Source organism: Fulmarus glacialis, unplaced genomic scaffold (genome assembly GCF_000690835.1).
Source record: "Fulmarus glacialis isolate BGI_N327 unplaced genomic scaffold, ASM69083v1 scaffold9172, whole genome shotgun sequence".
Taxonomy (NCBI): Eukaryota; Metazoa; Chordata; class Aves; order Procellariiformes; family Procellariidae; genus Fulmarus; species Fulmarus glacialis.
The window spans coordinates 1-15,773 of record NW_009195911.1 but is presented as its reverse complement, the minus strand read 5'-3'; the positions used below and the strand labels follow the sequence as shown (position 1 = coordinate 15,773).

The 15,773-nt window shown below is 41.7% G+C and overlaps 1 protein-coding gene across 1 annotated transcript in view; it reads left to right on the top strand.

Annotated features, from left to right (window-relative positions):
• Window positions 1-15,363, top strand: part of LOC104084422 (unconventional myosin-Vb-like) — a gene marked incomplete at both ends in the record, with an annotated part of 41,517 nt that extends 26,154 nt beyond the window's left edge. Inside the window, 6 exons of the mRNA XM_009588257.1 lie at window positions 1,390-1,629; window positions 6,486-6,725; window positions 11,546-11,630; window positions 13,066-13,214; window positions 14,022-14,141; window positions 15,226-15,363. Of these exons, the coding sequence (XP_009586552.1) occupies window positions 1,390-1,629; window positions 6,486-6,725; window positions 11,546-11,630; window positions 13,066-13,214; window positions 14,022-14,141; window positions 15,226-15,363 (972 nt within the window). The remainder of the gene's footprint in view (window positions 1-1,389; window positions 1,630-6,485; window positions 6,726-11,545; window positions 11,631-13,065; window positions 13,215-14,021; window positions 14,142-15,225) is intronic.
• Window positions 15,364-15,773: the final 410 nt, after the last annotated feature.

Sequence of the window (15,773 nt, the reverse complement as noted above, 5' to 3'; positions counted from 1 at the left end):
ATTCAAAGCAACCCAAAATCTTAACAAGGTGTAGAAGTTGGCTGAAGGTCAGGACTTTCAAATCTGAACATCCTTAATCTCTGGAGCACCTGGATATAGGTGTTGGATATAGGTGTTGGTTCAAGTGCATGTTCAACAACAGATGCAGGGCTGCAAGTGATGCTAAATGGGGTCGGGGCATGCCCAGTGCCCCCCAAGGCAATGCAGTAGAGCTTTTTCTAGCTCTTTGGGCACTCCCAGCTTTCTCCATCTGTAAGAGTGCCAAGGGTGGAGACAGACAAAGCTCATTTCAGAGTAACTCCTACTGCATCCTAAGTTTACACAATACTTTTATTCTGAATTAAAATTTGCAAGTGTGAAGAAAGCCTTAGGGTGAAACAAAAGATTTGTGAGAAGCTGATATGGTACTGTTTCTGATACAACTTATCCCAAACTAATAACAGCAAAGCGTCTTGTAATCTTTAAATTCTCCTGGTATTTCTTTTTTCATAATACTGCAGCACAGAGCAACGTAAGAAAGTTATTAACAGCATGTTGGTTGTATCTCTACTATATCAGCCTTCAGTTTTAGAGGAAGGAATTGAACTGCCACTTACTGAAAAGATCGCTGTAAATATTTGGGGAGAAATCCAATGCAAAAGTGCCAGAAGTTTCACAAAACTAGATACAAGTTTCTAAAAATTGAATCATGCAAGAAAACTGGCTGCAGACTGTAGTGAAAAGTTTTATTTGAAGGTTATCCTGATACGATAAGAAATCCCACCAGGATAGCATTTATCCGCAGTATAAATTATCATAATGCAGGGGCAGAACACAGAAGGAAAAAAAAAAAAAGTAAAAACCTGTTCTGGTGTGAATTATATTTGATGCTGAAGGGACAGTAAGTTTATTGCTAAGTGTTGGTGTATCTGTTAATGGCTATTTATTCTGCTAGCTATGGATCTTGTGGATCTGAGTATTATTCTGAGGTGGAATGTATGTTCTATTCCATGAAGTATGTCAGCCCAGATGTCTCCTGTCCCCATTGAGTCTCCTAGTCACCAACTCAGGACCATATCCCCTCTTGTTTCACTGGCCAAGCAGATCTTGCCTCTTTTTAAAGAGCAGCTCAGTTCCTAAGAGAGGACTGGATGTGCCCTGCCTGTTTCAGTTGAGTGCAGTGACCAAAGAAACCCCCCTTCCCGTCTATAAAAGAGGATGCAAAATAACAGCCTCTATCTCCACCCATCACCCCCTGCACCTACCAGGATACTCCGGCTTGGAGGAGAAGCCTTTTCAAAGGCAGATTGGGAAGTGTTGAGTGCCATGTTGCAGCCAAACCAAGGCTGCTGCCACCTCTGTGGGTGACTTTTCTCCCTTGATTGTCCTGTTTCTGCCCATGTTTTGTAGATCCTTGCGGAGCACAAAGCCACCATCCTCCAGAAGTACGCCCGTGGCTGGCTGGCCCGCACTCGCTTCCGCCGGGTCAGGGGTGCCACCATCGTCCTGCAGTGCTACTACCGGCGCATGAAGGCCAGGCAGGAGCTGAAGGCACTGAAGATCGAGGCCCGCTCAGCACAGCACCTGAAGAAGCTCAATATTGGCATGGAGAACAAGGTGGTCCAGCTTCAAAGGAAGATCGATGAGCAGGTATGTCCTGAGCAGTGCTGGGACAAGTGTGGTCCTGCTTCTGCTTTGCCTTCTTGCTGTCCTTTCTGGGAAAGTTTTTATCTTCCCATGACATCTGGGAAGGCTGTCATGGTGGTGGCAGCAGCCTTCTGCTACTGCTGGCCAGACACTTGTAATGTGGGACACCACCATGGAAGTGGAAATGCACTTAGGTCTCCACCTTGCTGTCTGAAGAGCTTGCTCAGTAAGCTGCAAAAGCTGCATTGTAATTGTTGTGAGAATGCCCAGAAGAGCTTGGAGGAGGAAGATAAAATGGCAATTTTGACAGCTGTTGCTTGAAAACCCAAGCCGGCTCCATGTGAGATCCCTGTGTCAAACAGGCTTTGGCCATTACACTTTCTGCTTTGCAAGCACTAAGGATGCAGAGCCTCTGCCACAGTCTGCTGTACTGAACTGTATGTCTTGTGAGTCACGTTACCTGGAAGGTAAAAGGTAAATTGGATAAATACTCACTTTGCAAAGTAGTTTGAGCATGTTTGTGTTACTGGATGTAACAACTGTTCAGAAGTAAGAGCCATGATGAGGGGTGAGATGGTGTGATGTAAGTAATAGATGCCTGTGTGGATGGCTTGATGGTCTTACTGTGACTACTTGATCACAGAGAAGTCTTCATGAAATGCCATGTGTCATTAACGAGCTGCAAAATAGTTGTTTGATTACACATGTATAGAAGGAGGCTTTTCCCACCTACTAATGTGAGTGTGCAAGTTACTCTGATAAATATTCTCTATGTTGCTTCCAATGCTGTACAAGGACTTCAGGGAGGAGTAGAAGAAATACTGAGTAGACCCAGTTGTGTCCACTAATCTCAACGGGGAAATGCGGATCCACCTATATCCTTAAACTGTCCTTTTACAGGCAGGAGAAACATTCTCTGTAAGTCAGGATACCTACTTTTTTGTAGTACCAGTTATGAGTAATCACAGTTTATCATTCTGTTTGGGATGTTGTCAGGAACCATTATAGATCACATGCGGTTTCCTTGCAGCCTTAAACTTCTCCCATCCCTGTATGACACGAGAGGTCTTGCCGTGAAGAAGATGAGAAATGACTCTGCGTTGGCTCAGATACTGCAGAGCCAGGACACCCAGGGATTTGCATTACTGCTGGCCGCTTTCATTGCTTTATTAATTGGCTGCAAAGCATGCACCGCAGTAGAGTCTGACTTTTAAACCGCAGTGTTGAATTTTCAAATGCCTTCTTGCATACTTAGATTTTGCAGAAAAACTAGCTTAGGAATGGAAAACAGGTAGGCATAAGATTTTCTCTATATTTATATATCAGAAACCTGTTTGATATGACCCTTCATCTGGAGGGTATTTGGTGGAATTAATGAGGATGAGTCATTTCAGGTCCATGTATGTGGGCTGAACTCACGCAATGAGCATGAATGTCTGTGTTAGGTCTGCTGAGCTGCTGGACTTGGTGGTGGAGCAGCAGTATTAAATTTTTTTTTTTTTTTTTTTTTTAAATTCCTTGCCGTTTACTGCTAGGAATAGTGTGGGAGTGGAACAATAAGGAAAAAACAGTCTTTGGTTAATGTTGGCTTTCCTGTCGTGGATTATGAAAGCAGCAGAAAGATCTGCTTTAGGGAAGGAGACATGGAGAGCTTTTAAGTAGGCTGGAGCCTACTTAAATAACAGGCTGGAGCTTGTCTTGATCTCCCTTGGTCTCTGCGCAGACCGTTTTGAAGGAGTTACTTTGCTTTCTGTGTAACTTTTGCAGGAAAGAATTGGTGCTCTGTATTATTCTTGGTAGTCTGTCCAGCGAGCTAATTTTAACCACCCTTTCAGGACTGACAGGTTTCTCTGGGATGCTTTGGATGTGCTAATAAGCACCGTTCCAGAGGACTTTTCTTTTCAGTGCACTGGATTTTTTTCTGGCAGCAGTGAGTCTGTTGCATCGTATTTTTCCTGAAGTATCTTGATTTCAGTCCTTGCTGATCTATAAACACGACCTTTTAAAATGCCAATTAACCTTTTAAGAAAAAAAAAAATTTGCAGATAACCTAGAGAGCTGCAGTTGTATTGTTTTCTGACTAGCCGTGGAAGAAAATGTTTCTATTTCTGCTACTTTAACTCATGCACGAATAGAGAGATGCAATACTCTGTGTGCCCCTGAGGAAGAGAACATCTTTCTCTGAAAACATTAAAACTTATTATTGTGTGTCAGCCTCAGCTCACATGCTCTAGCATCCGTAATTGGGCCTATTTAATTCAGTGTCTAAATCAGGTGAGGGATTTTTGAAATATCCTCACTGGACCACTTTTTTCTATCCACATTGGACCACCTTTTTTTTTTTTTTTTTTTTTTTTCTTTTCAGTTCAGTAAGGTTTTTTTAAACGTGTATGTTGTAGCTGCCAGAGACACCTTTAAGGCTGTTACCTAATTTAGAATTATGTGTTCATGCAGCCAATATTTAGACTCACAGCGAGCTCCCTACACTGTCTCTGCAAGCGACAGTATCTCTGTGAGCATTTATTGTGAATAAAACTAGTTTGGGTAACAGTAGTGATGAAATTGTAGTCTCTGCCATTGGTAGCAAAATAAACTCTAGATTGGTGCACAGAGCCTGGGTTGAAATCGGGACTGTCACAGCTCTGCTGGGCTGAGTAATGATTTAAAATAAAGCAAGTTCAAGTTTAATGGGGTCTCTTGAGCAATATCCGATTGCAGTGGGGACCAGCCATTTTGCTATGAGACAGTAAATGCTCTCTCGTGTCTCTAGTAGATAACAACAAGAAAAAGCATTCCTGTGCATTTATCTTATATCTGGATTGAAGTCTCAGTTGGCTGATATGTAAAATCGTATACATAAACCTTGGGACACAAAGCCATAAAACGTTGCATGTTAGAGAATGAGCAGAGACTGGGGGAGCCTTTACAGGTGGGGGAAGCAGCAATGATTTGTGAACTAGAGTCATTATTGCCGTTCTCCATAGGCAAAGTTTTTCTCTCCAAATGTATTTCTCTGGAAATGGCTTTGGTCATGCAAAAATGTTAATTCCTTAATACCATGCGAACGCTGAATTTTGATGTTCACTAATAATTCATTACAAGGGAGCAAAGGAAAAGGTGTTAATGTCCCTCAATTACTTGTTTTTCCATTTGAGATATGTTAATCTTGCTTTGGAGTGCTGAGACTGCAGTGAGAGAGGAGTGCTTTGGGAGGTCACCTAGAGAGGGGCCAGAAGGATGACCAGAGCGATGGTAGAAGAAATGATCCTACGAGCCACAATGGGAATCTAAAAGAGACTAATCTGAAGTATGGGTGGGGATTTCAGTATCCACCAACTCATCATGCATTTGTACAGGGGTCTGTCGGTCTAGAAGTACCTGTGTAGACCTAGAAGATAAAATTCTCTACTTTCATGGTGTTTTTGTTTTTTCCAGGCTGTAAGGTTCTTTGAAAACTCTGTTGTACAGGAGCTAATGGGAGCCTTTGACCCTATTACAGACATCAATCATACTTCTTTGCATTGAATTTTTTTTTCTTGCTTATTTGACTCTGGTCAAGTAAGAAATTCCTTCTTCAAGGAAGAAGTTGCATCTCGGGATCTGTGACTTTGCACCTTTACTGCTTATCCTGACCAGTCAAAAATTGTATATCAGGACTTCCCTAGTCCATTGACTTTTTTTAATTTGTGTCTTTTAAGACTTTTGTCTTCTGGCTTGTTCACCTCAAGCTTTTCTTAGCCTCCACATGAATTAAAAACTTCTGGATGGAAGGAGCAGTTTCTCATGAGCTGGTGTGACTGTGTTGGTGACGAAAGCTCTGAGAAACAGCAAAAGGCTGAGTTGCGGATTACCAGGACACGCATCTGCTCTGGACAATAGTCTCTTGCCAAATATTTTCCAGCAAGACCAGGAAAGACCAAACTGATATTTCTGATGCTCAAGTGAAATATCCACCAAAGTCCCATTTAAGAAAGGAAAGCTTTTTGAATCTTTTGTATAGTGAGTGATATGAACCCAGGTCTTTAAAGCTGTATTGAAAGCTTTCAAAAAGGAAACTTTAAAAACCAGACTACATTTTAAATTTCAAAATGGTTCTTTTGCTGTCATGATTATCTACCTAATGTTAGCAAAGCTACATGGTAGGCTCTTTACTGAAGCTCTTGGTCTGTTGTGAATTCATTGTCATTTCTGGGGCTGGCTAATAATGATGTTTTATTAGTCATAGTGTAGTTCCTATTGACTTTGATTTGAACCACAAAAATCAAAGCAGCTGAATTTTCAGGTCTCAAAACTTGGGAGTAAATCATTGCTAAGTGCTTTAGAAGAGAAAATCTGAGCGAATAAAAGGATGATTGAGCTGGCATGTGACTTAAAGCTGGGGTTTAGGGAATTCTTTGTGCTCAAGGCTGCAATTATGTTACCGTGCATTGTCACCCCAGGTTCCTGCAGGCATAGGAGTCAGGAATAAAAGGATAAACCGCAATTCCAATACTGCAAGCCAAAAAAATTGCAAGCCAATTGCATTAAGCAACATTGTCTGGAAGCTGTAATAAAAGTGTAGGTTTTTTTGTTTGGTTGCCAGTGCTATCACATTGTGTTTTCCTTTGCTTCAAGTGTAACATCAATTTTAGCAAATGCTTGTATAATCATTACCAAAATATTATTGAGCTTTTGTGACAGTTTTGAAATTGTTTTTAGCTTTATGAGCTTTATTAGCATATGTGTGGAAATGTTGGTTATTGGAAGTTTGTTACTCACTATGCTCAAGGATTTTTGATGGTTACTTTTGTAGTGCATCAGTGCATGCACGGATCTTGCTTATGGTCTTTATTTTCTTCTTTTTGGGACGTTGGCTGCAGAACAAGGAATACAAACTCCTGAACGAGCAGCTCTCTACACTCACGTCTGCCCACTCCTCCGAGGTGGAAAAGCTGAAGAAGGAACTGGTGCAATATCAGCAGAGCCACCGGGGTGATGGCAACCAGCTTGTCAGCTTGCAAGAAGAGATGGAGCACCTCCGTCTGGAGCTTGAAAAAGCTCATGGTGAGAGGAAGGTCGTGGAAGACAGCTACGTTAAGGAGAAAGACCTACTGAGAAAGGTACGTGTATTTGTCACATTTGTTGTGTAGTGGTGAAAGCTCGCTCTTCACAAGTCTGAAGGGGAAAGAATTTCTGTTCTTTAATTATAATTTTTTTTCTTTTTGTCACTGAATGCCCCTTGAATTTGCCTTTTAACCAGGTCATGGGGCAGCAAGGGCAGGTGGGACATCCTTGCAGGAGCAGCTACTGCCTCGTGTCAGGAGGATGCCACATCTCCATGCCTTTTGCACTGCCAACCATGAAGAAACTCCCCAAACCCAGACCTTGAAATAAGGGCACTTAACAATCATGGATATGCCAGAGCTTTGTGTATATACAGTGATTCCTCATGGCATGTAATGCAGAATATTGGAGAAGGCTGTCGTAGATGCTGTAAATATTAGGAAGATGTCCTTCCTCAGCCCAGTCCCTGAGTATGGGATGTGAGGGCTCGGTTTCTGCCACGCAGGCCGTGGCTGTGGCAGCTGGTCATAGTGGCTGGTGGTGTAGCTATGTGCAGAATATGACCTGTGTGGGGACCAACTCATCCCTCCCAAGCAGAGGCACTGCTCCAACACCAGCTAGGCTGGTTGTTACAAGCCTTTGTAGGGTTTGGAGCTGTGTTGTGGACTAAACTTCTTGATTTTCTTCCCCTCCTTCATGCAAACTCCTAAGCTTTCTGGATCTTTTGAGGTGAAGGTGGCCCAACGCTGCCACCATTGTACGAGAAAGCGTTCTAATGGGAGAAAGAGACTTCAGAGTGTGGAGGTTTTTTGCAAATAGTAAAACTGGACATTTTACACTGAATTTCTTTGGTCCGGTTCATTCTGAATAACCTTCTCGCCTATGGTCATAACATAAGGCACTAAGGTATGGGTTCAGTTTCCTGCTGCGAATGCTTATGACTGCTCAGGTTAAATCTGTGATCTTTCTTCTTCTGCCCTGGTGGCTGAAGTGGTTTCTTTGATCCTGCTGTTGGAAAGAACTTAGGGCTTTTCTGCTCAATGCGTTGCATAGAAAAAGCTATTTTGCAGCTGTTAATCTAGAAGAGCACTTTTTGTGTGATAACCTGAAGATGAGTCTGGGATTAGCTGTGTTTTAATTATGGTGAAAGAGTGCCCAGGTGGGGCTCTTCTAGGGTGCTTCACTCAGCAGCACCTGCCCTGGCCAACCTCCCCTGGGGGGTAAGCCTTCAGATGGTGGGTTTGGGTGGGAAGCTGTGGGGACTGTGTGGTGAGGATAACTTAATCTGAACAACTGGCACAGCTGAAATGCATTTTTGGGTGTGCTTCTCACAAGGGCATTCAGCCTGTGTGTGTGTTGTCTCTTGGCTGGACCAAGAGCTGTCAGAAAAGCAGTTACTCTGCTCTTTGCACATGTATTGCACCCACACAGGGACGTATGGAGTCAGTGATTTTCTTTTCTCCAGCACCAAATTAGATGATCCTTTTTGGCACAGGGCTCAGTTCGTTAGCTGTCTGCAGTACAAGCTTTTAGAGCCTGATGCTTTATTTTGAAGGTGATGCAGCTGGGGAAAAACTGCTTCTCTTTGTTCTTGATTGCAAATCCCCTTCGAGCACTCAGAAGAAAGGTTGATTTAATGGCCGAAGAAATGCTTTCAAAAAGCATGAAAACAAAGCAAAAGCTTTCCCTTGTTGTAGAAGTGCCTACAGCAGAACAAATACTATGTACTTTACCATGACAGTAAATGGCTTAATTATAAAACATAGCATTTCTACGGAGCAGTGCAGGCTCCCATTTCTGACATTAGCTTTCAATTCCTCCCTTCAGTTCCTTGTCAGTAGGAAGACGGAGAAGACCTATTTCCTTCCTGGAAGCATTTGTTTAGCCAAAACACTTTCCGAGAGAAATTCTCATAGAGATTTTTGAGTAGTTCTAATAACTACCAAAAGTGTGGGGAGTGTTGTGAAACTGAATTCAGGTGTGAGAAGCACTTTTCGCCTTCAATAGCAAGACTGCACTGTGGTTATGGTGGGATCCAGCACTCGCTCTGGAGGAGATACCCCAAGTCATCAGACGCTTCTGAGTGAGACTGACAGCCTTAATTTTATTGACTTGAGCTGGGGCTGCAGCTTCTGCAAATCCATATTAGTTATGATTTTTATACTGAAAAAACGGCCTTTAATCTCTTCCTTATAGCTTTTTCTCTCCAACTCCTTAATTTTAGAATAGCTTTTATTCCATTTAGTGGTAAAGTTTAAAACATGAGATCTGGATGAGTGCCAACAGCTCTTCTTAGGGCTTTCGGTAGCACCTAATCTTCTCACTTTGTGAGCTAGGATGATTCAAAGCCTGGCCAGGACTTTTATTAGGAAAATCCTAAAGGCCATCATCCTTTCCTCACAAGATTAGGGAGGACTGGAGCCAGATCTCATGAGCAGGTGGTTCCAGTGTAACACTTAAATAAGAGCTGAAGCTGTCACGAGTGCTCGCTGCTCAATATCTTCCATAGAAATCCTTCAAAGCAGGTGCTGTTGCATTTGAAGCACCTTCAAAGATGTTTCCTAAAGAAAGATGAGCACGAGGTACAAAAGGTACCAGAGATGGAGTTTGTGCTGCTTGGCTGTGTAACCTGTTCCGCTTACCTCTGCCTGTGTTTAATGGACTGTTTTCATTCCCATGGGGTTTCTGTAAACACAAATGTTGAATTCCAGCTTGTTTCTATTTCATATGGAAATAGGAATGAGATAAACAAGCTCAATCACTTAAGAACATATCTTAAAAATATCTTTATCCAATCTGGATTAGGAATTTTTAAACCTGGGAATAATTGTTGCAGATTCTACCAAGTCTTTCAGTTCTAAAATATCTCCTCAGCACAGTGAGAGAGAAATTACTTAAAATTTTTCTCTAGTTTTGTTTTCCAACCGCCATAACTTCGTTTTCTGGACAGAAGAGTTCATTATCAGCACCCATTAAAGAGCACTAGTGAAATAATCCCATCACCCCTAATCTTTTCCCTGATGGGATAAATGAGTCGAGTTCCTCACTGTCCCATTGCAGTGCAGGTTTTCCTTCCCTTCTATCACTCTCGTGGTTGTTCTCCAATTTTTTTTAAGAATTCTTCCTAATTTGAAGACGCTAGTGCTGATCTAATGGCTGCACGTCTGCTATGATATTTATTTGAAGTGATATACAAATGAAGGAACGTAGTTGGTTTTGGTACAGAACGTTAAAATCACGGCTCAGTTCAGAGCATTAAAAAACTAGTAGCTCTGCATACCTTAAATTGTGTTTTCTTCACTTTCTAGTTGTATTTCCAGTGTCCAACTTTCCTACTATATATAGAGATGCAGGAAATGATACTTATGCAGACAGCTGGAGTAAATGAACGGATTGGAGAGCGAGGGGTAGTGGGATCTTCCAGTTTCTGTGCACGGGATGTGACTGCTTCAGTTGTGAATTACAGTAAAATATTCATTGTGCTTTTACCCTCCCATTAGTATGTATCTGGCATATGCAGTAGTTGATAAAATACCTTGATTTGAGGATGCTTGTGTGGAAGACTGAAGTCTGTGCTAGGAATGCATGCCAGCTGGGCTGCCTATAAATTTTATAGAGTGGTGACAGCAAAATTATTATTCTTGGGTACTGAAAACTTTTATGATGTGTGTACAGTGGTGTTTAGCTTTGGCATCTTGAGATCCTTCTGCTGTGTGTAGCTGTTTTCTAAGCCGTGGCTGCAGGATGCGATGGAGCAGGCACAAGGCATCCCACGTTTCGCTGGGATGATGTGTCGGTTTGTTCTCCTACCTGACAGCAGCAGAATAATCCTGCTTAACCGTAGCAGCGTATTCCACTTGATAATGTGTTGATTTTGTGTTTTGAGATAACGCTGTTGAATGCATCAAAATTCCTGAGGATGAACAAAATTACAGGATAGGTTGCTGTCAGCGCCAGTCCAGCCTTACTGTTGTGACAAGTGGCCTTGCTTCCCTTCATTTGTAATAAAGAGGTAGTTAAAAAAAGAAAAAAAGAATACTGTTTTGCAGGATTTAGTTTCTGTTTTCAGTAATTTTTGCTAGGCAATTCTTTGTGTTAATTGCTATGTATGTTCCTGTTGTATTACCAAAGGCCCTGGTACACACTGTGCATCACTGTGCTAGAGGTTCTGCAGTAGTGTGAAGCATTAAAGTGACTATAATCTTATTACATGAAGTAGTAGTGTGAAGCATTAAAGTGACTATAATTATTACATGAAGAGGGTACAATACACATGAAGTTAAAAAAGCCTGAACTATTTAGCATTAGTCTTCCATGGTGCTCACATTAACTGTGTCCATCTTAACTACTTATGTGCCACGTTGCCTGAAACAATCAGATTTTTTTTTGCCCCCAAGAGCAGTCAGTGCTATGACTTGAAGATGGCAATGAAGCCCATTGAGGTATGGAAATAAACCTCTGATTTGATGACCTGATCACTTGTAGGAGTTTCATTCCTGCAGATCATGGTCGCTAAGTCCAGCTGCTCAGTGTTTTGTAAGATTCTGCTAAAAACATTAATTTAAGGGAGAAATGCACTTGGGAAAAGAAAAATTAGTCTCTGTTGTTGCAGTGCGGTTCTCCTATTGCTAAAAACATTAATTTAAGGGAGAAATGTACTTGGGAAAAGAAAAATTACTCTCTGTTGTTGCAGTGCGGTTCTCCTACACTTCAACTCCTGATGTACAAAGGGTAACTGGCAAAGCACAAGGGGATAGATCTTTTAAACAGCAAAGAAAACCTGAACAAAGCTCACTGTCTCCAGCCAGGTGAAATGTAATCCCTCTGCAGAGGGTCTGACCTGCAGCAAGCAGTAATTCTCTGCCTTGTTTCGTAGCGCATATCCGACTTGGAAGAAGAAAATGCTCTCCTGAAGCAGGAAAAAGAGGAGCTTAACAGCAGGATCCTGTGTCAATCTGAAGGTAAGAAAAAATGCTTATAGCATCGTAATGCCTCCACTAAATGACGAGCTTAACTGTTCTCCCCTCAAACTTGTTTTTCCTGCATGCTTTTCCTACCTTGAAAAGTGCTAATCTTCCCGCACCCCTTTCCTGGATGTTTTTGTCGTTGGTTTTGCTGTGCAGATACATCTGTTCATGCCATCCTGCTGGTGGGTGACAAGACAGAGGCTGGTTTAAATGGTGTAATATGGAATAAAGTACCCAAAAGGGCTTTTTAGTTCAGTTACGTTGCAGTATTTACTCTGGGTGATGTGGGAGGCAGCGAGGCTGCTGGGGGTGGAGGGTACAGAATAACAATGTCCCAGGATTGATGAATAAAGGATCCAAGGAACAGCACAGTTAACAATATTGAGCTGTGACAAAGGGTTTCTCTAATGTGACAGGAGTCTGTGAGTGTTTTTTAAAGCAGAGACTTAGATGGTGAGACGTACATACAGGAAAACAATCTGGGAAAATCCCAAGCCGTGAAAGAAACTCTCATGCATGTGTTGAGCTTTTTGATTTTTTATCATCCTTTTCAGCTTTGATTTTGTCGCAGGATTTACAGAGAGCATCGTGCATCATTCTGTGGATGGTATCTATTGCTGCTCCATGGCACTCGTGAAGTGCCTCTTGCTCTCAGCCCGATGCAAAATAAAGGAATGAAAATAACATGTTAAAAAGAAACTTGCTGCAAATATTTCTTCATCTCTTAAGGGATGCTTTCAGAGCATCGAAGCTTGGGGAAAGCAAGTGAAGGGGTTTTGTTTGGTGTTCACCCATTTAAAAGGACACGTAGACTGTATTTGCCTAGTTTCTCAAAAAGGGGGGGAGGGGACCAGATTTGTTTCCAAAATGGAGTTTTTAACCAAAAAAAAGACTTTATTTGGATAATTTCAACCTCTACGGTCTTACCGTGGTAAATCATTGATGATGACATGAGAAAGAGATGCTGCTGTTGATTTGCTCCTATGCCAAATCTGGGGGTGGAGAGGAGGCAGAGAAGTCTTTAAATGCAGTGAGTACCACTTCTTAAATATGCAATATTCTGCAAATGAATGTATTTCCATACTCTGCTGGTCTTTTCTCAAGTGGATTTATGGCTGGCCCATGGGAGCTGGAGCTGGCGCAGCTGAGTTGAGCATAATAGATATCATGGTTTTGTAGGGGCTGGAGATCTTGCTTTAACTCAAATGGCAGACGACACTGCTCTCTGAGCAGAACAACTCCAGCTGTTCCAAGTGGTGAGGAGATAGATCTAGATTATAATAGTCTCTAAATATTAGAGAATGCTTATATGTATTTTAAAGGTTCTTGGCAGAGAGCATTTTGTTAATTAGTTATTGCACATATTTACAAGTTCACTTTGAAGATGAAGATCATAATTTCTTTTCTCTTCCCCCCCCTTATTTTAAAGATGAATTTGCACTAAACACGGTTGAGGAAAATATCCAGATGAAGAAAGAGCTGGAAGAAGAGAGGTCTCGTTATCAGAATCTGGTAAAAGAGTATTCGAGGCTGGAGCAGAGATATGACAACTTGCGGGATGAAATGACTATTGTAAAGGTAACGAAACTGAAATTATCCCTATTCTGTTGTGTCCTGGACATGATGTTGGTGACTGGATAACGTGGCTCACTCATCCCCAAAACACTTAATAGAAGTTACATTATTGTGCAGTTTGTGCTTGATATTTCTAAGTCTGAACTTCTGCACTGAAGCCAAACCATATGTGTGCCTTGAAAAAGGAGCCTGATCTTTCATGCTTCTCAGTTAACTACTTAAAGTTATCTGTGAATCTCAGCAAAAACTCGTTCATGCTTTTTGTTTTGCTTTTTGTTTCAGTGATGTTCATGTGTAGGTGTTGGATTAAAAAACAAACAAACAAACCCCCAAAAAACCCCAACAACATGGCTTCAGAATTTCAAAAGCCAAAGTTTTTAGGTTCACCTTTGCTAAAGTCTTAGAAGAACTGTTGAAAATTAGATAATAGTTAGAGTGCTGCTGGATTAGGTGGAAAGCTGAGCATTTAAAGGGAGCCCCAGAGGTGCTGTGAACAGCATAATCTTGAGCTCAGATTTGCATGTTTGTACTTAACAGGCATCTGGTGTCATGAAGAGCCTTTAATTCATGCAGAATTTTTCAACTGAGCTTGTGTATCACTTCACATTTTAAACTATTCCCTTGTGTTAATATGAATGTTATGGTAGGGCATAAGAACTAGAAAATGGAATTCACTATAAGGTGACAATCAAGCCTTTTGTAAAGGTAACCTTAATATATAGACACATATTTTCTCTAAGAAACAATGCTTTGTGAGGAATCTTTCCACAAACACTGAATGTATTACATATCTGCATCACTCCTTGGCAGCAAGCACCAGGACACAGAAGAAACCCATCCAACCAGAGCAGTTTGGAGTCCGATTCCAATTATCCATCCATATCAACCTCTGAGATAGGAGACACTGAGGATGTAATACAACAGGTGGAGGTACAGTAAATCGGGCAGGCTTGGCGGGAGGAGGGAGAGCCCTGCTCTGCAGGGATGATTGACGTGGGTCTTGGAGCACATAGGAGGAACACAGGTTGGATTATAAGGTGTAATGGATTAAATTGATTTCGTGCTACAGAAACACATCGTTAATTGTGTGAGAGGGATTGCAGGGTTGCGGTGCTATGGCAAATGCTTACTTGTTTGTGGCATCAGGCTTAAATAGGGCTCTAAAATAATAAAGCGTTGTCTTTTGGCCATACCAGCTTAAAGACTGATGAAAATTTATCAAAGCGGTCGGTGTTGTTACATGTAGTTATTCCTAGCACTGATCCTTCTCCGCAAGGATACCAGAATTCATTACCTCCTTGCCCCGAGCATTTTCATTCCAATGCATCTTCACGGATGCTTTGCTGGCCAGCACAGCCCCTGTAATCAGCAGTCTCTTAATACAGAAAAGAGCAGCATAAATTATTCCCTGGCTATCAAGAATCGCATGGAAAAGGGAAATGTGTTTTGCTTACATTTGCTAGAATAGGCTGCTTTTCAAACTCCACTTTCATGACTCGAGAGCATGCGTGGATGATGAATGTTCCTAGGATTTGTGACCCCACTGGCAGGACCATATTTTGTGTCCCATGTAGCACACCTGCAGAAACCCCCCCTTCCCTTTGCTGGCTGCTGTGTTACATTGCTTTAATATTTCTAAACTGCTCTGAGAGCATTTGCTGAAGTCAAAGGAATCAATATTGGCCAGGCTGTAATATAAAATATTCCAGGTGAAGCCAATTAAAAAACAACTAATAAATACTTGGCTAAAAGGGCCTCAGTAGGGCATTTTTAATGTTCTTAGCTGTGGCCCCAATCAGCCCACTTATCTGTTGGGCTGTTAAACATTCAATGATTTATTAAAATGAGTCAACTGCTTATTGACGTTTAAAATAGGTGCTTAAAATGGCGGTTTGGTCTTTGAAAGTACGTGCCTTTCTTGGGATGCTCCTGTTACTGGCTGTTGCTGGGGCTGGTGCTGATGTGGTTATAAAACTTCACTGAGGTCTTCTCCTTTTTCCCTGTTCTTCTCCAGGAGGTCGGGATGGAGAAAGCTGCCATGGACATGACCCTCTTCCTAAAGCTACAGAAGCGAGTGAGGGAGCTCGAGCAGGAGAGGAAGAAGCTGCAAACCCAGCTGGAAAAAAAGGAGCAAGAAAGCAAGAAATCCCAGGTAAGAGATGTCTTTTCATTGATACTAATGTTTCATGTTGGTAACTGGCCTTCCTTGATTGCCTGAGGACATGCAATGTCGGAATTGAGGTTTGAGAGTGACAAGTTCAAGTTAAGAGGCAGCAAATCCAGCTGAGAGAAACTTTTTTGGCAGCTAAGGACAATTGGACAGGAGAATTGATTTTTTTTTTCTTTTTTTTTTTTAATAAACTGGTTATAACAGATTTAGAACAGTATCTTAAGTATCTTGAAAGCAATGAAATGTAGAATCAATTTTGGAACATTTTATTCTGCCTGCACTGATCCTGTTTCCTTCTCTTCTGAGCAATTTGAAGTGTGGACTGAGTTTTGTTAGCGAAGGTCAGAACGAAGAAGGGGAACGTGAGGGTAGGAAGGCTCTGTAGAGGGACC